Source organism: Temnothorax americanus, unplaced genomic scaffold (assembly GCF_048541705.1).
Source record: "Temnothorax americanus isolate GAGA-0224 unplaced genomic scaffold, ASM4854170v1 Scaffold146, whole genome shotgun sequence".
In the NCBI taxonomy this organism is placed as follows: domain Eukaryota; kingdom Metazoa; phylum Arthropoda; class Insecta; order Hymenoptera; family Formicidae; genus Temnothorax; species Temnothorax americanus.
This window is the reverse complement of record NW_027509282.1, coordinates 39,292-64,484: the sequence shown is the minus strand read 5'-3', so window position 1 is coordinate 64,484 and position 25,193 is coordinate 39,292. Positions and strand designations below refer to the sequence as shown.

Genomic DNA, 25,193 nt, shown 5'->3' with positions numbered 1-25,193 from the left:
AGTAAAGGACGAACCGACGGAGAGAGAGCGTGCCTCGCGCGAGCGGAGAAAGGCAGCCGGAGGAAATAGAAAACCGCGTCGGCACGGTACACCCTGTCGTCGTCGTCGTCGTCTTTATCGTTCCCGTTTTCCTCTTCGTTCTTCGTAGTCCGATCCGAGTGGCCTAGTCGCGGAAATGGCAGTCGGCGCACAGATCGACACGTCCGAGCGGGAGACCGGCAGCGCGAAGATACCCCTGCTGAACGGCGATCAGGTGCACGATGCCACGAAGGTGACCGGTCAGTACCGATGCTTGCGCGCCCACCCACGAGGGTGCCGCGCTCCGTTTCTTTAAGGTTAATCCGCCGCGCTCCGACGATCCGCGAGGCGCGAGCGTTATGTAATCCCTCGACGGGGACGACACCGTCCTCGTCTCGTAATTCCCGACGAGGACGGCGGCTCACGCGGCTCGTCGGAACCGTTTTGCTTCGTCGTTCAGATCATCGAGCGCGAGGCAAGCCGGCCTCGATCGAGCGAGGAGAGAGATAGAGAGGGAGCGAGATAGAGCGCGAGGCGCGTTATGTAACGCTACGAATACGAATTGCGCGAATCTCGGCACACGGGGTACGGGGTCATGTGAGCCGCGGTATAGCACGAGGAGGGACGCCGGCGGAGGAGGGAGGCCTAGCAGAAGACGCGCCGCGGCGCCAATGGACGAATTTTCATACCGACCTCCTTTCCGGCCGGCGAAAGCAAAGCATCTTCTTCTCGAGCTGAATGTTGAGTGAATTGTATTCGCATTTCTTTTCTGTCCTCTTTACCACGTCACAGCTGCGTCACGCTGAGACGGTCCGTCCTTCGTACCTGTGGAAATACTGGAAATCGCCGCCAAACTCGCTCTCAAAGATAAGAGATTCGCGGAGAGTCGCGGAGGTATTCGGAAAAACCTAGGCACCAAGCATGTCTAAAATCGGGACAAAAGATATCTTAAAGACATCTTTGAGACGTCTTATGTCTTGATTTTAAAGTAGCAGAATTACCGACATCTTTTTATTAGAAGATATCTTTGAATTGGCTTTACAGAATTGCAAAATTCTTTTACACAATTAAAATACGCACAAAAATCTAGAGTACGACAATCGATTTTGTATAAAAAACGAAAAGAAATTAAAAATTTGGGTACGTAGAGCTGTCACCTGACGACAATATTTGCTTGATATAAAAATACTGCAGTTTATTATACATTATCGAGATCTCAACATCTCGAGTACTCGCAACCCGTCGCGTCGCGTAAAAGAGTCACGGTCGGTCTCGCTCCGCATGTAAGTACTTGGCGCGAGACACTACCGTGTCTCTTGATACAAAATGAAATTGAACTTTAGGGACAGCATGTATCGTGCAATTAGAACTAAAATTAAGACATCTTATAATGTAATGTCTAAAAAGACGTCTTATGTCCCGATTTTGGACATGGTGTTGTCTGTCTGGGAAGTTACCGAGAGCGAGGAACTTGTCGTGGTTTCTTAGGTCGAGCCGCTTCTCGCGGGGTACTCAGATACCCGAGAACTTGCCGATGTACTTGCGAATGGAACTACACGAGATTACGGTGCAAGGTTCTGCCTTTCTCATGCGACAAAGTCGCAATTGAGAAATTTGAAAAACCGGCGTTTACCTGCCAAACTCCAAAACACTAGCGAAGGACGCTTCGAACACGTGTCGGGAATTTCGGCAGTTCGGATAAAGATGCGACTTATCGGGATTTCCCAAAACTCGGTATAGCAACTCGGAATGAGAACTCACGAGGCTCGGCCGATCCATGACGAATTCTCTAAGCATCTCGATTCGGTTCTAAAGGGATGCCAATGATCTGTCTGTAGATCGTCACTCACGACGATAACGAGGACACGCGCCGCAAACGTAATCGCATTTACGTAATCTCCAGCTGTGCTCGGGACGAAAACATCGATCGGAAGTATCGATTCTGCGTGAACGCCGGGCCTCCGCGGGTATCGTTACTTACAAGTCTCGAATTTTAAAGCGAATTGAACAGCATGACGTAATATTTAGGATTAGGATGCATTTTGCACAATGCACGATATGATCGTGAACGCCGGATTGAGATCGGATATATATTAATGTATCGATTTTAGCGATATGTACGACGAATTTCTATATATAATTAACGTTTCGAGATGATAATATACTATAACATAAGATAAACGACCGGGGGTGATGCAACACCGATGCTCAGAATGACGTCAATATATGATGCAATGTATTTGTGATTAGAACGAATGTTGACATTTTCAAGACCAGAAATATATGTCGAATGATTTGCAAGATTTATCTTTGAGACGGCGACAATGCGGCGACTATTGATGTACAATCATAATGAAACTATCCAGACGCTTATTTTAGATAATCTTCTCGGATTGATTTGCCTTTGAATTTGCCATTTGGATAATCTTCTTTTCGATTTTGTGAGAGATAAAATAATTTTCTCAATTGTTTTGTTAGGGTTTGCTCTCTTTGCTCAACCGACACAAGTGGAAAAAGTATAGGGAGAGAAGCAATGGAACACGTGTTCCTCTTTCAAAGATCAACGTTGATTGATGGGAGGGTTTGAAGGATGTAACTCTCCGACGAATACTTTTCACGACACACTTTTCCTTCTCGGACGTGGAACGGATGAATAGCACGTGTGTGCTTGAAAAAATTTGAAATTCATAAAATTCTCAAAAAACAATTGTCCTCGGATTAGAAAAAGGAATTGTTCTAAGCGTCAAGTAACAATATTTTTAGTCCGCGGCGAGACGTCAGTTTGTACGAACGTTTAACTACTCTAACAATTCTAAGAGTTGCATCAGAAAACCCAGAAACTTGACCAGACGCGGCGCAAGAGCCATGTGTAACCACTCGTGTATTTGCAGGTTTAATTAGAAGCTAGGAGGGAAGAGAGTTTCGTGTTAACGATCCGCCTCTTGTGCACGTGTATCAAGAGAACAATGCCCATGCGGAGTCGCCGAGGGTACCGGTATCGATAGCCGGGGTTATCGGCGCCGGCTGTTATATTGTGCCGCCCGAGTTCTGCACGTCAGACAAACATCCCTCGATGATAATCGAGTTGGGCTTCGGGCTACTAACTGGCGCAATTGCAGCTAACGCTGACGCTCGTACTTTCACCTTTGAGCTTGCGTGTTTAAATCGATCCTCCTCACGTGTCTCCGGCGCATCGTGAACTCGCATAACTCCCGTACAGTAAACCCGTCGCTTGGACTCTATATTTAGCAGTAAATGGTATAGCCATCTACCCCATATATCTATCTTCAAGTTTATATATTCACGTCCGTCTTTTCAATTTCTTGACATAGATTTTGTTTATTTGAGTAGACGTCCGCAAAATTGCGAGGTCTTACAGATTACTTCTAGATATTCGTATTCTTTGGGATTGATCTTCGCAAAAATAGGCATAATTTAAAATTTGCTTCTTAAATTAAAAAAATTAATCTTTTATTACCTATTCAAAAAATTTATTTTATTTTTTAATTTATAATATAAATCTTTACATCTTTAATATCGGATATCTGTAACACATTAAATTTTTTAACCCCTTTTTTTTATGGTAATATAAATCTGTTCGCGAGTTATATTTTTTACGTTTCCAAATTGTATTTAAAGTTCTCTCATGAAAAAGTATTTGATGATTTTCGATACATGGTGTGCTTAATTAAGAAATTCAAAAGAAAGTTATTAGGAGATTGAATTGGAAGACTGTATGAAAATACATATAGAATTATATTGAAAAACGTGACTAATCGATCATTTTCTCGGTCCTGTGAACTTGGCATACCATACCTAAAAATCTAAAAGTTTTTTTAGAGTTCTGACTTTATTTTGAATAGTTCTAGAGTTCTAGATAAGCATTTTAAATAGTTCCGATGATTAATTGCAAAAAAATCGAATTTGAAAAATATGGTGCGCTAAGTTCACGCAACGCACCAAATCATGAAAATCAATTATTTCTTTGGAGTTCTAGTTTGTTTTACAATAGTTCTACAGTTCTGTATCAAATATATCAATAGTTCTAGCAATTAGAGGCAAAAAATTGATTTCTGAAAATTTAGTGCCCAAACTAACATCTAAGAAAAGTAACAGTTCCGATTGGATCGTATTTTTGTGACTTTTTCACATGGTTTTGCAAGAAATTTTAATCACTTTTCAGTAATGCAAATATTTTAAAAATAAAAACCATATTTAACACATAAGAAGAAATTTTTATTTAAGAATAATTTTTTTGACACGTGTTATCCGATCTGATAAGAGTTCTGCGTAGCGTTCCCAAAATTCTACAAAAAAGTCATATAAGTTGTGTATGTGAAATAATTATTTTTTAAGTTTTTGCCGTTTTTAACATTTAAAAATTAACTTTTTGACAATTTTTGATAATTCTGTGTTTTATTATAATTTTTCTACAGTTCTAAACGTGTCCTAACGTTCTCCGAAGAGTTCTGGCGATAAGCATTATTTCTTTATTTTATAAATAATTTTTTCTCCCGGGAAAGCCGCATTTATACGGGTATATGGGTGAGGCGCTGGCCAATTTTCGACAGTTCTGTGGGTTTTATTATAATTATCTTGTAGTTATGAACGTATTTTAACGTTTTCCGAAGAGTTCTGGCGGTAAGCATTATTTATTCATTTGTTAAATAATTTTTTCTCCCGGGAAAGCCGCAATTACGAGTATATGGGTGAGGCGCTGGCCGATTTTCGACAGTTCTGTGAGTTTTATTACAATTATCTTGTAGTTTTTAACGTATTCTAACATTTTCCAAAGAATTCTAGTGATAAAAATTATGTGATTATTTTTAAAATAATTCTTTCTACCGAGAAAGCCGCATTTACGGGTTTCTATTAGGTGAGGCGCTGGCCGATCTTCGACAGTGTTCTGTGAGTTCTATTATAATTATCCTGTAGTTCTGAACGTGTTCTAACATTTTCCAAAAAGTTCTAGTGATGAAAATTATGTGATTATTTTTTATTTTTTTTTTTTTTTTTTTTTTTTTTTTTTTTTAAGAAAGTTGCATTTATGGGTTTGTGGGTGAGGCACTGACCGATTTTTGGCAGTGTGTGTTCTGTGAGTTCTATTATAATTATCTTGTAGTTCTGAACGTGTCTTAACGTTTTTCGAAGAGTTCTATCGATAAGCATTATTTATTCATTTTTTAAATAATTTTTTTTTTATATAAGAAGGTCGCATTTACGCCGCGGGTTTGTAGATAAGGCGCTGTCCAAATTTTGACAGTTCTGTGAGTGCTATTATAATTATCCTGTAGTTATTTCACATACAAAACTTATGACTTTTTTGTAGAATTTAGGGAACGCTACGCAGAACTCTTATCAGGTCGGCTAAAACGTGTAAAAAAATAAAATAAAAAGTTTTTTATGTGTTAAATATGGTTTTTATTTTTAAAATAATTGCATTACTAAAAAGTGATTAAAATTTCTTGCAAAACTACGTGAAAAAGTCGCAAAAATACGATCCGGTCGGAACTGTTACCTTTCTTAGATAGGTGTTACAGTTTGGGCACTGGATTTTCAGAAATCGATTTTTTGCTTCTAATTGCTAGAACTATTGATATATATGATACAGAGCTGTAGAACTATTGTAAAACAAACTAAAACTCCGAAGAAATAATTGATTTTCATGATTTGGTGCGTTGTGTGAATTTAGCGCACCATATATTTTCAAATTCAATTTTTTTGTAATTAATCATCGGAACTATTTAAAATGCTTATCTAGAACTCTAGAACTATTCACAAAAAAGTCAGAACTCTAAAAAAACTTTTAGATTTTTAGGTATGGTGTGCCAAGTTCACAGGACCCATTTTCTCACCAGGGTCAACTGACGACGATACCGCATCACGATTCCGTCATGAGGATCGCGCCGGTGAAATAAATTAAATGGCGAGAAGAAAAGCGCGCGGCAATTCGCGAGTAATTTTGATGGTCATCTGGTCGTGAGAGGGTTTTATGTTTTATGAATGATATTTTAAAGCCACGCGCGAATTTCGCATTGCCGCATGAATGAGACTGATGCGATGGCATTTATCAACACGCTCCGCTTTAGAGACAGAAGGATGAATAATATCGATCGTTCGTTCGCGATAATTATTAACAGCGATGTCCTAATAATGTCACCGCATACATTCTATTTATCTGCCTCTTATTACGAGTGAGTCGTGAATATTGTTATCATCTGTTTACGCCGCTTAAGTGCAGCCTCTTTTTAGTGGATTTTATTTCGAAACTTAGACAGCTAATAATAGATATCCGTATAATAACCGAAATAATGAAGTTATAAAACGCATGCAACAATTGGTGAGTTCTTCGAAATTCAATAATAACTTTAAATATTAGTTTTTAGTTGAACCGTTCGACTGAAGCTAATTTTTTTTCTTATTCTTTTTTATTCTTTTTATAACGCTATATATTTAAGATAAAGATTTTTAAATGGCATCTTTTAAGCATTCATTAAAAATATCAAGTTCAAATATAACACGTTTTTACGATATTTTACTATCATTATGTTATTTCTAAATATACTTATCGATAATATTTGTTGTAATCTTCGTGGTCCTTCTCCACATAGATCCTTCCCACCATTATCACGCATTTTATGATAAAATGTCTTATCTCTGCATCACGTTAACGTACCGCGTTTGTAACAGGAGTACAATGCTTCTACACAGAACGACGATGGAACCGTACACGATAACACGGTGATAAGACAGCAAAGTAGGCGATAAGCGCCAATAAAAAGAATGAGAAGGAAGAGTTGAGTGTACGAAGTGTCTCAAACCGTAAAATTCCGTTATCTAATTGTCAAGGATGAGTTTTCATTTATTATATAGACGATATGATTGTAACATCTCTTACTTAATTCAATTTACCTCGTGATTCAAGTATTCTTACGCGTAAAGAATCACTAAAGAGAAAAAAATTTAATATATATGGATTATTTACTTAAATTATAGAATTTGTTTTTGTGTCTTGTCGACTTTTTCTAAACTCATGGTTTAGGTGATTCTCGGCACTTGAATTGTGGGACCAGGTCTCTTATCAGTAGCCGCGACTCGACTGCTGTCGTTGACGATTACTCGAAGTCGACGATATACTTACGAAACGTGACATGGCGTCCTTGATGGCGGAAAATTGCGATCATTTGTATAAAACTATGTGTTAATTGCGCGGTTAAACATTTTTACGAACTGTTAAAATCGGATGCCAAGCATGCGATTCGGCCATTATAAAAACAAAACTTCTTGTTATTAATTATAATAAGAATGTAGTAGCGTTTTTGACTGAAAAAGATGCATCTATATGAATTTAATTTTATAGAAACTAATATAATTAATGATTTCGTTCGTTTTAATAACAACGATTAAAGCGATTAAGAAAGAAAGAGAAGGATGCAATAAGAAAGAGATAAGATAAAAACCTCACGTATAAAATGATTTATATTAATAGATATTAGTTTAATAAGAATTAGTACTGTTAGATTTTAACAAATAATATAATAAGGGATTAAATTAAATACAGATTCAAGGGAATGAGAAACACTAAATCGACAAGACTAAATGTTGTTACGACAAAAGATAACGTAATTATTATTGCTGCTAACGATTCAAGAGGCATTCTCTTGACATAGATCGTTGCTGGCACTCCGAAGCCGATGCGTATTGCAAACACGTGCCCCAATATAAATAGTACGGTGCGTACTATTTACTTTGCCGCTTATTTATAAGCGCACCGGTGAATGCGAATGGTGAGGGAGTGCGTCTGAGAGTGCATCGGAAAGTGCGCCTGACAACGTGAAACTGCTTTGACTCGAAGATATATTTATATCTTGTAAATGCGTCGTGTTCCTTTCAGTGTCAGGGCGAGAGCGAGTCATAGTATTCTGTGATTTCTTTTCTTCTGATTCAATTAATTTTTTTTATTTATCTCGTCACTTAGGACTGTTTCGTCTAATCTGAATTCGTATAATGAAATGTATTAAATAGAGATCCGGATATAATGTCAAATCTCCAAGTTATTCTGTAAATAAAACTTATTTTTAAAGAAATTTGAAAGTTTAGATGAATTTGAGTTTAGTTACTTTTGATTATTTGTGTGTTAATAACTCCTAAAACCGTAAAAATCTAAGCAATTACATACACCAATAAAAATGGAAAAATTTTGATAAAATAATTGAAAGAAAAAACGGACTCTGTCAGTCATTCGTGTCCTTATAATATTTCTATATGATTTTTTGTATACTTATTCCAAACCAATAAACCGCAATTGTTGATTATTTGTCGGTCTTTATTGATTTGGAAAAAATTCACACAGAAATATTATTAACTCTTTATCCCACTAGGTTTTTTTGGCACCTTTACGCCGCATAGGTGGGTCGTTTTCGTCCTGACGTTTTTTTTTTAGTGTTAAAATGTTACAAAAAATCTGAAAAAATTCATGGAGGTAATTCAAACCTTCAATTTGAAGTATCAATTATAAAATTATAAACAATTTAATTTTTTCACATAATTTGTATTTAAAAAATGGAGCAACTACAACTAAAACTTGTAAAATCATTTTTTACTTAAAAAATCATAACTTGAAGACAAATAAAGATATCGAAATGAATAAAAAAATAAATTGAAGGGGAAAAACGTACCTTTCGTAAAAAAAATATTGCATGCAATTATTTTGAAATGAAGTGCTTAAGTGTTCGTCGCCAACATCGTTTTTTCAAGAATTACGTGTCTTCTGTGACGGCTGGAGAGGGTCTGGCGCCTTGAAACTCGGTAGGCGGGTTCTCGGGGAGCATAACTTTTTTTACGGATGCGCAGTGGCGCCCTTTCTACCCGTTTTCAAAAGTTACAACTAAATTTGATTTTCGCCCGGACGAAAACGAAAAACAACCCACCTAGTGGGATGAAGGGTTAATTAAGCCCCTTTTTCTTCAGTTGATTTATTAATAGTATAGGACCTCTTTTTAGTATTTATTTTTTTATATAAAATACATCTCTTAATTATATAATACTAAAAAGTCTATGAGATAATTCGTGGGACCATTCTTTACATGTGATGGATTATTCGTAGAAGTGAGCAAGGAGGCAAATGAAAATGGAAGCACGAGCACGGCCACGGAGAACGTTGTGGAAAAAGGGGAAGTTGAAGCAACGAAGGAAGGTGAAAAGGAGAAGAATGAAGACAATAAAAACAGTGATAAGAACGAGAAGGACGGCGCTGACAAGGAGAAGGATGCCTCGAATGAGCAAGAAGTTGTTTTCATTCAGGACATGGGCTTCACTGTCAAGATTGTCAGTCCCGGTTCTGAACCCTTTGACATTCAGGTGTCCAGTATGGAGCTCGTACAGGTAACCGTTCATCTTTCGAATAATAAAAGTATCATGTGTACACTGCCTAAAAACATACTGTTTCAATTAATTATATTATTAGGTTACTTAATAAACTGTCTTTATCAACACTTTAAACTTAATTTTACTTTCTAACTTTTTCTTTTTAATGGCATATCCCTTTTTGTTTATTAAAACTTTGTGTTCATTGCTTTGTGTCATATTTATTATATTATGTCATGTTTATGTTAAGTTTATGGCAAGATTTCTGTAAAGTATTTCGATGAAATCAACGCCTAAACTAATATCTCTACTCTTTACTGATGTCTTTTCTTTGCAGGAAATTCATCAGTTACTTATGGACCGCGAAGACACGTGTCACCGCACGTGCTTTTCACTGCAGCTGGATGGCAACACGTTGGACAACTTCGCCGAATTGAAGAATATCGAGGGCCTGAAGGACGGCTCGATCATCAAAGTGGTGGAGGAGCCGTACACGATGCGGGAGGCGCGCATACATGTACGACACGTACGCGATCTGCTGAAGTCTGTGGATCCCGCGGACGCTTACAACGGCGTCGAGTGCAGCAGCCTGTCGTTTCTCAATGTTGTCACGAACGGTGATATCCTAGAGAAGAAGAAGACCCGGGCGGATTCGGTCGATTGCACGCCACCCGATTACATTATACCCGGTTGTAGGGATAGGCCCTTGTTGCCTCTCCAACCGCAGGCGAAGGAGCAAAAGTGCCCGCCGTGTCTCAAGGTACATAATTTGTGAAGTCATTTAATAATTTAATCGTAGGAGTTGGAAAAGAATAAAATAAGAAAAGATATGTTACATATTGAATTGACATGATAAAAATACTGTATTATTGATATTTTTTCTAACTTTCTTTAAAAGTCTAAAGAAAGATCAAACTTTTGGAAAGTTCTTTAGTTTGGATGCAAATTTTCTATTTCGGAAGGTAGATATTAGAAAATCTTTTCATAAATCTAAAGAATACAGCTTAGATAAATTTATTAAAGAAATGTAAAGATTATGTATATTTATCCTAATTTTATTCGAAATAATGAAAACTAATCGATTAATTCGAAGAAAAATTGCTCAAAGATGATTAAGTATTCTTTTTATTTTTTAAAAAATTTAAAATTAGATTCTACCCTTACCAAGAAAAAAAACAAAAGGTTTCTAAATTTCTTTTGTATTTTCCCTAGGTCCTTACAACGTCAGGATGGAATCCACCCCCTGGCCACAGAAAACTTCACGGCGATCTGATATACTTACATGTGGTCACATTGGAGGACAAGCAATATTATTTGACCGCGTGCGCCAGAGGTTTCTTTGTCAACCAGTCAACCAAAGAAGTGTTTAATCCTAAACCAGCTACACCTAGCCATTTATGTCACAGTTTGATCGAGCTGTTGAATCAGCTCAGTCCAACCTTTAAACGAGGATTTGCTTCTATGCAACGGCGCAGGACTCAGAGGCATCCCTTCGAACGAGTGGCGACACCTTATCAGCTGTATGCCTGGAGCGCACCGCAAATCGAACACACCATTGATGCAATTCGCGCGGAAGACAGTAAGTTCTGGAAGTAGTAGAGAAACTTCTCTAACCGAAGTCTACTTCATTTACCTGTGTTACATTTGGCTTTAATCACTCGAAAGTGCTAATGGATTAATACCGCTTGCGAAAATTGTTATAGAAATTTAATTTAATTAATCTTCTTTTTAGCCTTTTCCTCTAAGTTGGGATACGAGGAACACATCCCGGGACAAACACGCGATTGGAACGAGGAACTGCAAACTACGAGGGAATTACCGCGTAAAAACCTTCCCGAAAGATTGTTACGAGAGCGTGCCATTTTTAAGGTTTGCCGTTAACTCTTTTTCTTGATATTAATAATATACAATACAATGTCTCCAAACTAGTAGTACGGAGAAAATTGTGTTCTTTATTTTTTATTTTTTCATGGAAAATCATTTTTTTTTTTAATTATGTTTATAAATGTACAATAATAATTTTAAAATTGGAATAATATAATAATGAAAATAAGTGTCACTTTTTAATAGTTTTAATAATGAGTTCTTAAATAATTCCTAATAATTAATTATTTTTGCATTGTTTAGGTCCACAGTGACTTCGTGGCGGCCGCGACTCGCGGAGCGGTGGCGGTTATCGATGGCAACGTGATGGCGATCAATCCTGGCGAGGAAGCTAAAATGCAAATGTTCATCTGGAACAACATTTTCTTCTCGCTCGGCTTCGACGTGCGCGATCATTATAAGGAGTTGGGCGGTGACGCTGCGGCTTTTGTTGCGCCTCGCAATGATCTGCAAGGTGTCCGAGTATATGCGGCTGTGGACTTGCCCGGTCTCTATACTCTCGGCACTGTCGTCATCGATTATAGGTGTGTTTCCTAGAGTTTCTTATTAGTGTGTTTCTTAATTAATAATCTGTTCTATGTGAATTTTTTAGAGGCTACCGCGTAACCGCGCAATCTATTATACCAGGTATACTGGAACGCGAGCAAGAACAATCGGTAGTCTATGGGTCGATCGACTTCGGGAAGACGGTTCTCACGCATCCAAAGTATCTTGAATTGGTAAATAAACAAAATACATAACTAAAATCTGCATAATAATAATAATAAAATTATTGAGAAAAATATTGAAAAGGAGATAAAAATAGTAAATTAATGGTTTTTCTTTTACAATGTAAAAGCTGAAGGAATTGATTATTCAGTTATTACAGTTTTTTAGTTTCAATTAATCTTACTTTTACATTTTTTTTTGTTTAATTTCTTCAATAAATTTTCTGCAGTTTAATTCGTCTTTTTTTTACTAAGGAAAAGAGTTAATGGTTTTACTGTCATTATAATTATCGTAGTATCATCTAATGTGTCTTATTACTCAAATATTTTTAATACTCGCGTTCAGTTAAACAAAGCTGGGCAGCAGTTGAAAATTCTTCCTCATAAAGTGATCAACGACGCAGGCGAGGAAATCGAACTTTGTAGCAGTGTGGAATGCAAGGGTATCATTGGTAACGATTCGCGGCATTATGTGCTCGATTTGTTGAGGACCTTCCCACCCGATGTAAATTTTCTGAAACGTGAGTCGAATAGTACTAATTCTACTATAATGTGAAAAAGAAGCTGTTTTATTCATTTGGAAAACATTCTTCTCGTTCAGTTGAAGGTGTGGAACTGAGCAAAGAAGCACGAGCCTTAGGTTTCCCAGTGGAACACAAGCACAGACTGGCCTGTCTGCGGCAGGAACTCATAGACTCGTTTGTCGAGGCCAGGTACGTTCAATTTATCAAGCACGCGGCCGTTCATCTTCAACAGCTTACATCAGTTAGAAGATCTCAAAAGGAAAAAGAGACGACTGTAAAGGTACATGTAAACAGATATTTTTCTATATTATATTTCATATTTCATTACATTTATTACTCAAATCCGAATAACTTGAGATAGTATGTTTACAAGATAATACAGACCAATAATTTTAGGAAGATAAGAAGGAGGACAAAAAGGAAGATTCGACTGCTATTGTAACAGTGGACAGTAACAAGGAAGACTGCGCTCAATCTCTAATAGAGGCTGACGAGGCTAAGAAGATTGTCGAGAGCATCACTGACTCAATCACAGGCGGTGAGAAACAAGAACGTGCGTGTTATATCTTTTCATGTATTCATTGACCACATAGGATCATATATGTGAAGAAATAGCCTTCAGAATTTTACTAATTATCAGAATTTATTAGAATTATCAGGATTTTATTAACATTGAGAGAATGTTAGGAAAAAAGAAGAAAGAATTGAAAAGAATAAATTATAAAGAAATATATTGTTATAAGGCCGAGAGAAAACTAGTTTTGTAACAAGGTTTATTTCTGGGCGATAGTGGAGGAAAGCACGAGAGAGATAGTACGAAGAGCGGCGACGGCAGTGGGTAGTCTGCGAGAAGCCGAGTTCGACGTGAGATTCAATCCGGACGTGTTCTCGCCCGGCGTCAAGCATCCAGATCCTAATGGTCCCGATCTGAAGAAGCAGAAGCAGTTGGTGAAGGACGCCGCGGACTTCTTGCTCACTGTGCAACTGCCGACATTTGTAAGTTTGTCGTAAAATTTAGCAGCACAAGTTTTTAGTATTTCTGCAATTAGATGCAAAATGTGGATTGTTTCTGAATGTACTTATAATTGTACAATTGTATTTTTTTTCTCAAGAAAATCTTTGTTCCAGATTCGAGAGTGTCTGGATCATACAGCGGCCGCGATGGACGGTAGCACGTTAGTGGAGGCTCTCCATGGTAGAGGCATTAATATTCGCTATCTTGGTAAATTAGCGGCTATGTTAGCAGCGGTACCACAGTTGCAGTATCTCAACCGCATTGCTGTATCTGAGCTGATCCTCCGATCGGCCAAACACATTTTTACCTCTTACATGCAGGTACAATATTTAGTTGCGCAAGCTAAAATTACGGCATGTTTAATAAATATACAAGAGACAATTGTGTAAATGTATCATTTTATAGGGTACGGAACTGATGAGTCTATCCGCGGCCGTCAGCCACTTTCTGAATTGCTTGCTGTCGTCAGCACAAATTATACACCCGCAACAAAATCTAGAAGAGGTACGATTAATTGTAGCACATTTATAATTTATGCATAATTATTAATTAAATTAACAGTCAAGTTAAGTAACGATTAAGAGGATTGAGATTTTGTTAATTGCAAGTCAATAATAAAAACAGTGAAGAACAACAAATAGTTACTAATAAGGTTATACTTCGTGTAATTAAATTTCAGTAGCTTTTAAACAATTTTTTATTTCAGCTTCAGAGCAAAACTGCCAAACGCCGTAATAAACGCAAGGGGAGGAACAACGGGCCACTGCAGTCGGAAGTAGAGTGGGCATCGTTGACGCCTAAATCGTTATGGCAGCAAATTAAGGGTGACTTAAAGGCTTATTACGACTGGGAAACACTGAGCCCGGAATCTGTGGAAGCCACGATAGAACACTTCCATTTACAAAAAATTTCACTGTTGCGCGGCTTCTGCGTCAAGACCGGTATTCAGATACTACTACGCGAATACAACTTCGAAAACAAGAACCGTGCGACGTTCTTTGAAGAAGACATATTGAACATCTTCCCTGTCGTCAAACATATCAATCCTAGAGTAAGTAGTCAATCTTAAATGCATACAAACAAGATTAATTAACTGATAGCTAATCAAAAATTTAAAAGTCAATTTGTGAAGCAATAATTCATTAAATTAAGAAAAACTATAAATTTTAAATCTTAAAAGAGTATATTTTTTACTCAAATTAATATTTAAGGAATTTTAAAAAGTCCTTAAATTTATAAAAATCTAACGAATAATTTTTGTTTAAAGTAAAATTGCGTGTGACAATAAAAAGCCAAGTAATTTCAACTTAACTTCTTTAGGCTAGCGACGCATATAACTTTTACACCACCGGCCAAAGCAAGATCCAACAAGGATATTTAAAGGACGGATATGAGCTAATCAGCGAAGCGTTGAATCTTCTGAATAATGTCTATGGTGCTATGCATCCCGAAATTGCTCAGTGTCTTAGAATGTTAGCAAGATTGAACTACATAATGGGTGACCATGCGGAGGCACTCGCCACTCAGCAGAAGGCTGTGCTCATGTCGGAGAGGGTTAATGGTATTGATCATCCATACACCATAACAGAATATGTAAGTTATATTACAATCCTCCTAAAATAAATAAGAGTTGTTAAAATGATAACAGTGCAAAGTAAAAAGAATAATTCTACGCATAATAGACCTATACATTGTGTGAATTATATTACTGAATTATACAAAAAATATACAAAGAACAATATAAATGATGTAATATTCTTTACAGTGTAATAATGAATAATGTATTGTTTTTTGTTTGCAGATACATCTCGCCTTATATTCTTTTGCCAACGGGCAAGTATCCGTATCATTAAGATTACTGTACAGAGCACGTTATCTAGCATTATTAGTCTGTGGTGAAGATCATCCGGAAGTGGCTTTGCTCGACGTAAGTCTAATCAGAAATTCCTCGTATAAAAATTACAAAGTTACAAAGTACGGGTTATTTTTATATTTTGTATATACATAATATATATAATTTTTTTATAATATAATTATAAAATAGTTTTATGTATTTTTTAAGGCATCATAAATTTCCCAAAAAGTTAACATTTGAATTCCAATAATAATATCATATTTTATTTTTGCAGAGTAACATCTCGCTGATTCTGCACGCGGTCGGCGAGTACGAGTTGTCGTTGCGTTTCCTGGAACACGCGTTAGCCTTGAATCTACGTTATCACGGTCCTCATTCGTTGAAGGTTGCGGTATCGTATCACTTAGTAGCACGCACGCAGTCATGCATGGGTGACTTTCGAGCGGCGCTGAACAACGAGAAGGAGACCTACGCGATTTATAAGCAGCAGCTTGGCGAGGAGCACGAGAAAACGAAGGAGAGCAGCGATTGCTTACGCCATCTAACCCAGCAGGCGGTCGTGCTACAAAAGAAAATGAATGAGATTTACACGGGCAAGTCAGGCGTAAGCCTGCCACCGATTCAGGTGCAGCCGCCTAGCATGGGCTCTGTGCTGGACATGCTCAACGTTATCAATGGCATACTCTTCGTGCAAATTAGCCAGCAGGATATCGATAACTTCAAGGCGGAGATCGAAAAGCGGCAAAAGGAACAGTCGCCGGATGACGGCGAAGCCGTCCTAGCAATCACCGAAAAGGATTCCAAGAAGAACGATAAAGAAATCAAAAAAGCAACGGAAAAAAAAGTCGAGAAGGTCGAGCAGAAGACAACAAAAGACTTGGAAGCTAGCAAAATTGGCGCCTTAGAGTCGGGCGTGGTGGCGAAGAGCTGAGTCTTTCGTTCGCCGACGACGAACATTAGTAGTCTTTCTTTTCTTATTTCTAAGCCCTAGTCCTTCGTCGTGAAAAATGACGATTTCGCGCGAGGATCGTTGTGTACGATATATACATACTTAGTCCTTGCACCGTTTTTGTTATACCATTTAAACGCAATTAAGACACGAGACTCAAAAAAAGAGACGAGACACAAGATTACCGTCGTTGGTAGTGTGTTTGTGAAGGTAAACGGAGGAATGTATCCGTCGAGGTTGAATTTGCATGCAAGATGCACATTTATATCAAATGTATATAAAGACACAGGTGCCATGTTGCTTAAAGAGAGCAATTTTAAGTGAAGATTATATTTTCAAGTTAATTAAGGTAAAAGAGATTGTTTCCTTTTCGCCATTGCGTGAAATAAAAAAAAGCAATACCATTTCTTCACTTGCGCGCACGCGACCACGCAATTTTTTAAGGCTTAAATTGTTTACCATGCAAAATGCCGGTGATACAAATACATCGCCGGTGCTGGTTGTTAATTTTATCAAATTAAGTAACGTTCAAACTTGACTAAATTCGTATCAGACTCTCGAAATTAATTCCTTTTCTCTATTATTTTGTAAAGCGAATTCGCAACCCTTTCGACACATTCTTGAATGTATTAGTGCTTATTAAAGGCTGTCGTATTACACAAGATGCATGCATAAGCAGGTGAATTTACGAGACTTGAGTATGATTTTGCATGTTGTAATTTTGCAATTTATTAAAATATATATTGAATATTTCATCATATATATATATATATATATATATATATATATATATATATATATATATGTTGTGCGTAACATAGATGTGTGTACACATGCTTTAATCTGCATTAATATACATTAGCGCATGCACCCATTTATACGAATTCACTCAATAATGTCTCTTTTTTTTTTTTTGTGACATTATCATATTGTATCGTCACTCCATCCTAATTGCCACCAATAAGAAAAAGAAGAAAGTATTACGATATTTACAGTTCATCCATACGAGTATAATTCGTCTTATTTCATCTTCTATTACAGCAATTCGCGAGAAAGTGCTTCCTCTTATTTTTATGGATATCCTTTAATTCAGGTTTTTCTTTTTAACAGACGCCTGCTTAATATGAAGATATCCTAGGCATCTCTAATGCGGTATCGAGAATGACGATGATAATAGTATAAAATAGCGAATGGTATTGTTAACCGATCATGTTTGTAATTAAGGACGCAATGGCCAAATGTTTAATCGAGTCATTGTATGTCGTAGCTGATTTCAAGTTGCGCGATTATAGTCTTAGGACCGAAAGTAAAAGAACCGATTGTTATCCCGCTGTTAATATTAATTATAATTTGTTTTACCCGCTTCACGGATCTATCCGTAGCCCGATCCGAAATCTCCTCGCCGCGGTTCGACCGAAAAGCAGTGACCGCGACACCGATAGTCCGATAGTAATCGTGTCGCGAGGTTTTTGATTATTGCAGAAAATAATGCTGATTATTCCCGTTATAGCCTTCGTAGATTTTACGAGTTTTCAGGTCTGAAGAAAGCACCAGCAATTTTTCTGCAGTGATAGAAAAAAAAACCAATTAATCGACCGATCGATGTAGTCGACCTCTGCCGCCGTCTCTCTCGACGGGCTCATTTTCGCATTGCAATAATAATCATAATAACAAATTACCGCATTGCACTCAGATAAATTGTATTATAAAGAGAGAAATAATAATCATTATAGGGGGGGGGGGGAATTATATAAATAAAATTACAAAACTTCACATATATCATAAAATAAAAAGAACGTTACAAACTTGGTTAACACATACTATCCTGCATGTAAACATACATTACTATCCTTACAGATTTTCTTCAACATGTTGCATGGAATAAATTGTTTTATATGTAATACGGCGATCTAATTAAGAACCTTCAGAATTTTCTGCAACCTATTTATTGTACGCTAAATCCTTTCTACTGCCTGATTACGACTAGAGCAGCGACTCTTTTGTCTTCTTTTTCTTTCTCTTAAATTTTGACGGATTATCTAGAATCTTCTCCCTCACTCCTAGTTTGTTTATCAGGTACTGTCGCAGCGAATGTAACGCGTCCAAACCGCCATACCCATTTTCGAACACCATCCACATCCTGAGTATCTCGTCAGATTGTGTAATTACATCCTGAGAATCGTCAAGGCTTTCAGTCTCTACCCAGAGCTTACAAACAAGCAGAGGGACGTCTTTGTCAGGTATTTCTTTATCAGAATTTTCTTCGTGCGGATTCGTCGTGACGTTCTCAGTTTTCGAAGTTTCTTCAGCGCACGTATTCGCTTCAATACACTCGCCATCTTCACCTTTCGCTCGTTTTAATGCAATCTGTTGCGCTAAACGCCGCTTTCTGCGCGTATGCTCCCATGATCTTTCTCTTGCAGTTACTTGACACGCCCAGCCGTCGAAACTGTCCTCAGGAACGGGTAAATCTTGCAATTTGACCTGTTGCAGTAATAAAATTAAAAGTTTGCGAAATTTTTAAAAATTAACTCTCAATTACTTAACGTCACGATAATCCACAAACTTAACGTTATAAATAAGGAAAGTGATGCGTTACGTTTAACTCTTCCGCCGTTGATCTCAAGAAGCTTATTATATCATTTACGCAAGAAAATTTATCCTCCACGGGAAACGTTATCGAAATTTTATAATTTCTCAACGATTGCACTATGGACTTTCCGCGTTTTTTGATGACAGGTGCTGTAGTGAGATTCACAATACTTTGCGGTAGGAAGCTCCAAGCCAAACCCCATCTGTCAACAAATATACTATACAGCTTTAATAAACTCCAAAGTTATAAATAATTAGTGATATAATATAATTAAGTAGTTAATAAACTAATATCAATCTGCGTTAATAGATGTTGTATTAAAAAAAATTATTAATGATTTATTAATTTAATACGTTTATTTACCGTGTTGTGTGCCCTTGGCAGAATTCCGTCCACGTCATATTCTTTATATCTTTCGATCTTAGCAATCGTCTTAAACTGACCAGATCGGCTTTCCTACCGATCATTGTGCTGTAGATCTTTATTCGATCTCCCACTTCAACACTCTCTTCGATCATCCTCGTCACAAAGCCCACTTCGCCACCCTCGGTCTTCAGCTCGCCATCATTTCCGGTAGGCGCATTTCTCGGTGGTAAAACCTTCACGATTTTTTCGAAGCCGTTGTCCTCGCTCTCGAAAAACGGCGGATTGCACATCGAAAAATCGTAAACTCTATCGGTCTGTACCACGTCCTTAAAAATTTTATTGGAGTTCACTGTAATTACTACATCAGAACATCCCATTATATAAAGAATTAATACTACGTTTACGCGAGCGTTACTTCTGTAGTAACTTACGATAATTCCTTCGCGTAAACGGGATTTTCCTTCGCGTAAATGGGATTTTGTAGTAACTTACGATAATTTACTCCGCGTAAACGGGTAAATTATCGTAAGTTAATACAGAAATAACGCTCGCGTAAACGTAGTATAAGTTTTGATTCTAAAGGTATCTATCAGCTTTTAGTTTTTCTTTCGCTTCAAGAAAAAGAGTGTTTAATAGGACCTACTTTCAATTAAATCTTGCAATTTGTTTCTCCTTATGCATTTCTGGGCGTGCTCCATGCTTCTCTCATCCACTTCGGTACCAATCACTTGACATTTGTAGATTTTTGCCAGCAACAGAGCATATATACAAACTGCTCCTGTTCCTATTTAAAACAAAATTGTTCAGAGATCTCGAATAGCAATCTAAAATGTTATATTAAGCATACATGTACATCACAAGATGAATGAATCAAATCATATAATATTATATCATTTAATTAAAGTTATCTTTACCGTTGCAGTTATGATTAACATTGTAACATTCATTACTTTAATATCATAATATGATTGCAATAATTTCACTTTTTCTATTTCTAAATTTTCTAAATTTAGAAGTTCTATCGACACTTTGGGAAAGCATTTCCAAAAGCAGTTTCTAATCACCGATGTCGATGCCCGTGACTTTGTCCATCTCCAATTTAGAATGAGTCATCAAATCTTCCATCCACAGAATATAATTCAAGCGCAGGGGAATCGCCGGATTCAGATTGTCCGCTGGGATGTTCACATGTAGATCAAAATCATGCTTCAAAAGTGTCTCCGTAAGCACGTGCAGGCTCTTCCTCTCTTTGAAGTCGATCCTAACCTTTCCCATAAAGTCCTAGGTAACCAACATGGGCAAAAAGCATTCTGTACATTTCACGTTTCATTTAAGTGCGTTACACTTACAAAAGAGGAAAATACATGACGTAAGTATGCGTAAACATTGGCGGGTATTTATTTAGAATAGCTACTGCACCTCAAATATCGATGAAATTAGGCTTAATCGATTCGTTTTTGCATAAAACGAAAGAATCTGGCAGAAAAATGCGGCGGTCTGCCCAACGAAGCGAGATATTTAACGTTAAAGTTGACGACTCTCAGGTTATGAAACCTGTCATACCGACGAGATGTAGCGACTGTGGTAGCGACATGAACATGCCCCGCGGCCACATGCGCATGCTCTGTCAGCTCTGTGGCCACATGCGCATGCTCCGTGTCCGCACGCGCATGCAAAAGTGCGCGAATTTGAAACGTATGCATACTTATATGGAGGATTCACACTGCGTCCGATGTTCGACGTACGACGATCCGACATCCAATAGGAAATTTTTGTCTCTAATAATAAGTTCTGTTATTGGATGTCGGATCGTCGTACGTCGAACATCGGACGTGATCGGACACAATGTGAATCCTCCATTATAATGCATAAATATAAATATGTACTTTTTATATACGAACTATTCTCTGCTTTAACAAATTATTTGTTAAATAATTTGTTCGTACCCATATCCGCAGCAGGTCTCCAAGGTAAAGAGCCTCTAGTCGATAGACTAATGTAGGTAAGGGAAGTCGGCAAATTGGATCCGTAACTTCGGAATAAGGATTGGCTCTGAGGAGCGGGGCGTGTCGGGCTTGGTCGGGAAGCGGGTTTGGCTGACGTGCCGGGCCTGGGCGAGGTGAACCGATCGGCGTTCTCGCGCCGGTCCCGGGGATCCGAGCTCGGTCCCGTGCCTTGGCCTCCCGCGGATCTTCCTTGCTGCGAGGCTTCCGTGGCGGCGCGAGCCGTCGTGGTCGTCCTCTTCGGCCGCCATTCAACGCTCAGCTCAGAACTGGCACGGACTAGGGGAATCCGACTGTCTAATTAAAACAAAGCATTGCGATGGCCCTCGCGGGTGTTGACGCAATGTGATTTCTGCCCAGTGCTCTGAATGTCAACGTGAAGAAATTCAAGCATATACCAACTATTCTCTGCTTTAACAAATTATTTGTTAAATAATTTGTTAAAGCAGAGAATAGTTGGTATATGGAAAGTACATATTTATATTTACAATGAATAGTTGGTATATAAATATGTACTTTTCATATACCAACTATTCTCTGCTTTAACAAACTATTTGTTAAATAATTTGTTAAAGCAGAGAATAGTTGGGGTATAAAAAGTACATATTTATATGTACAATGAATAGTTGGTATATAAATATGTACTTTTCATATACCAACTATTCTCTGCTTTAACAAATTATTTCTGTTTCGTTAACTTCGACGCATAATATCTGTAGCAGAAATAATTTGTAAAGCAGAGAATAGTTGGTATACGAAAAGTACATATTTGACGACTTGACATGTTATGAAATCTGTCATACCGACGGAATGTAGCTCGCGAAATTTTAAACAAGTAAAGCGCGCCACTATTATGATTGTTATGTGTCGTATGCACTGCGTGCAACCGTCCTATAAGAGTCGCGATAAAAGTAATTATTTCGATAAAATGCTGTTTTTCGAATTCCTACACATGTGGCCACGGAGCATGCGCATGTGGCCGCGGGGCATGTTTCTGTCGCTACCACAGTCGCTACATTGCGTCGGTATGACAGGTTTCATAACCTGAGAGTCGTCAACTTTAACGCTAAATATCTCGCTTCGCAGGGCAGACCGCCGCATTTTTCTGCCAGATTCTTTCGTTTTATGCAAAAACGAATCGATTAAGCCTAATTTCATCGATATTTGAGGTGCAGTAGCTATTCTAAATAAATACCCGTATGATATTAATACAATTATATTAAATTAAGTTTCTTTCGCGTTACAAATGTAATTTATTACATACATTATTACATTGTATTGCAATTTATAAATTGTAAAGAATATAATACCATTATCGCGATTTCGCGGAACTCCGGATACATGACCGCGAGTTGCTTGTAATCCGGCGGTCGTTTGTACTTGTTTCTCGGATGGATGTACTGCCGCACGCTCATCCTCACCGACCTCACCCCGAGTGGAAGGCTGGAAGGAACCGTCCGCTCCACGTCCGAAACGATGAATCACAATAGACGGTTGACCAGAACCGACAGAACCAAGTCTGGCTCGCGTTTTTCACGAGGAATCGCACAAACTGGCTTGAAGCGCATCGTCAAGTTTGTTTACTCGCGTCTCGCGTCAGCAGGTATTAAAGGCCGGTTTTCACACGCAATGATTGGTGGCGCCAGGCCGCGCCAGTCGACTAATGCCAGTAAAAATGCAAGTGTAAACACTTGATGCAAACTGGCGCTAGTAATGTGGCGTTTACTGGCGGTTATTGGCCAAAGCATATAACCTCAAAATTTGAGGTTATATGGTTGTTGTCATTTACTGTGTGTTTAATAAATGTTAAATATTTTCCATATTATACGCCAATCACTGTATAAACACTTGTGAGTTTGCCAGTTGGTTCTGGCGCCAATGAATGCCAGTCAGTTGGCGCCACTAATCATTGCGTGTGAAAACCGGCCTTTTAAGGGTCGACAGGAGTCACGGCCGAACTCCGAATTGATGTTGAAGACCTCGCGCGGTGACAATACGAAACTTCGTTTCAGTGTTGCCAACGTCGAGAAACTAATAGCGTTTTTTCTTGGCTGCACTATCGCCCTGCACTGCCCTGCACTACCCAATAGCGTTGCATTAATGTTGCACTAGTGTTGCACTAGTGGGCAATAGTGCAGCCAAGAAAAAACGCTATAACTTCTAGGTTTTATGTGTGAATACGCACACACATCATTGAACTGCTCACGCGGACGCACAGTAGAGAGACATAAAGACTGCGACGTTGCCGCGTCTGTGCGGCGTTGCCGCGTGCTCCCCGCTTTAGCAATACGGCCTGAAAAATGCTTTCTGGCCGTCCGTAGCAGAAGGCAGTAACGTACCAAGGCCAACAAGCACCCGCTTTAGATAAATTTTGTGTTTTGCTGATGTATTTAGAAAATTTACAATAAACTAAAATGATTTATCAAAATAATTTTATATCAGTGGTGCACACGTACTTTTGTTGTTAAAATTTTGCAGCAAATATTGAAATTCGATCTGATGTATTAAAAAATTAGATGGATAATAATGTTGATAAACACTCCGTTTTTTGTTCTTTTTTTAATGTTATAAAACTTTATTTTAACATTATACAAAATTATTTCACAATAAGTTTTATTTCTTTAATATTATATGTAAGTTATATATATATATATATATATATATATATATATATATAATATCACATATGTCATAAATATACATATTATTATGAGAACACTTTGCAATAAGTATGTATGTATATATGGGGCATTCCACGCCAATTCGCAAGGGGTCAAACTTCGACCTTTTTATTTTTGATAGCCGCTCGTTTTTTAACAGGTCTTTACGAGTATTAGACCCTTGTTAAATCGTTTCTATAATAAATGTAGCGTTTCCGAAATAGAGCCTGCGTAAAATGAAGACTGCAAAATTTTCAATGAATTTTTTCGCCTATTAGACAACGTCTAAGAAAAAAATTCATTGAACATAAAATACGCTATTTAGATCATAGTTAAAAAAAAATTATCTCAAATTTTTATAATAATGATTTTAAACTAATAAAGTAAAAAAACACAAAAATTTGAATATCTCAAAAACCCCATTTTCTATTTTTTTTTGAAATTTATAGGGAATATTCTAATGAGTATTAGAAGAATTTTAAGACTAGTTGGAAGTTGCGCAGAATTTTTGGGAATTTTTTATAAATTTTTTTGTGAGGCAGTAGTAATATTTGACTTACAAAAGTGTAGTTAAAAACGCGTTTCAGACAATTCTGAATTGATTTAGATATACTTTTTTACTAAAGCATGATGAAGATCTCGGCATAGCACACGACAATTGCGATGAATAGTGTGGGAAAGGCGAAAAAAATAGATTTATGAGGAAGTTTAATTCAATAAGTACATTTGTTTAAGAACATATTATTTATAATTTTATTATTTTGTGCTTAGTATAATCAAATGTACTTATTGAATTAAACTTCCTTATAAATCTATTTTTTTATATATGTGATATAACACACTTACATATAATATATTATAGAAATAAAACTTATTGTGAAATATTTTCGTATAATATGAAATAAAGTTTTATAACATTAAAAAAAATAACAAAGAACGGAGTGTTTAATTAACATTATTATCCATCTAATTTTTAAATACATCAGGCTCTCAATAATTGCTGCAAAATTTTAACAACAAAAGTACATGTGCACCGCTGATATAAAATCATTTTAATAAATCATTCTAGTTTATTGTGGATTTTCTAAATACATCAGCAAAACACAAAATTCATCTAGGTTTTCATTTATGTCTTGCATGTATGTTGAGATACTGCACCTCTCTGGCCACCTTCTAATGCATAGAGCACACAGTCTTATCCAATATAATACCGACTTTATTGGTATACTATTTAATATCTTATTGATGTTTAC

General features: G+C 37.3%; 2 protein-coding genes across 5 annotated transcripts; one reads left to right on the top strand and one right to left on the bottom strand.

The window, feature by feature from the left end:
* The first annotated feature begins 135 nt into the window (after positions 1 to 135).
* On the top strand, positions 136 to 18,219 carry Clu (clustered mitochondria protein homolog). Of its 2 annotated transcripts, none has more exons than XM_077401565.1 (17): positions 136 to 278; positions 9,125 to 9,402; positions 9,722 to 10,144; positions 10,597 to 10,963; positions 11,117 to 11,253; positions 11,512 to 11,792; positions 11,861 to 11,987; positions 12,322 to 12,496; positions 12,577 to 12,779; positions 12,896 to 13,037; positions 13,290 to 13,495; positions 13,628 to 13,834; positions 13,920 to 14,018; positions 14,221 to 14,565; positions 14,835 to 15,107; positions 15,316 to 15,441; positions 15,644 to 18,219. In XM_077401565.1, exons 1-17 carry the CDS (start codon positions 176 to 178, stop codon positions 16,298 to 16,300), a joined length of 4,149 nt encoding a protein of 1,382 aa, XP_077257691.1. In that variant the 5' UTR covers positions 136 to 175; the 3' UTR covers positions 16,301 to 18,219. The 2 variants fall into 2 exon arrangements, with proteins under 2 accessions (XP_077257691.1, XP_077257690.1); XM_077401564.1 differs by having other exon boundaries at positions 12,896 to 13,052.
* On the bottom strand, positions 18,079 to 23,250 carry LOC143894893 (U6 small nuclear RNA (adenine-(43)-N(6))-methyltransferase). 3 transcript variants are annotated; one of them, XM_077401567.1, is made up of 6 exons: positions 22,591 to 23,250; positions 20,342 to 20,558; positions 19,921 to 20,061; positions 19,275 to 19,626; positions 18,918 to 19,113; positions 18,079 to 18,802 (listed from the first exon to the last, which is right to left on the bottom strand). In XM_077401567.1, the coding sequence occupies exons 1-6, from the start codon at positions 22,693 to 22,695 to the stop codon at positions 18,302 to 18,304; spliced, it is 1,512 nt and encodes a 503-aa protein (XP_077257693.1). In that variant the 5' UTR covers positions 22,696 to 23,250; the 3' UTR covers positions 18,079 to 18,301. The 3 variants fall into 3 exon arrangements, with proteins under 3 accessions (XP_077257693.1, XP_077257692.1, XP_077257695.1); XM_077401566.1 differs by having other exon boundaries at positions 19,275 to 19,635; positions 22,591 to 23,249; XM_077401569.1 differs by lacking the exon at positions 22,591 to 23,250 and adding an exon at positions 20,697 to 20,908 and having other exon boundaries at positions 19,275 to 19,635.
* Positions 23,251 to 25,193: the final 1,943 nt, after the last annotated feature.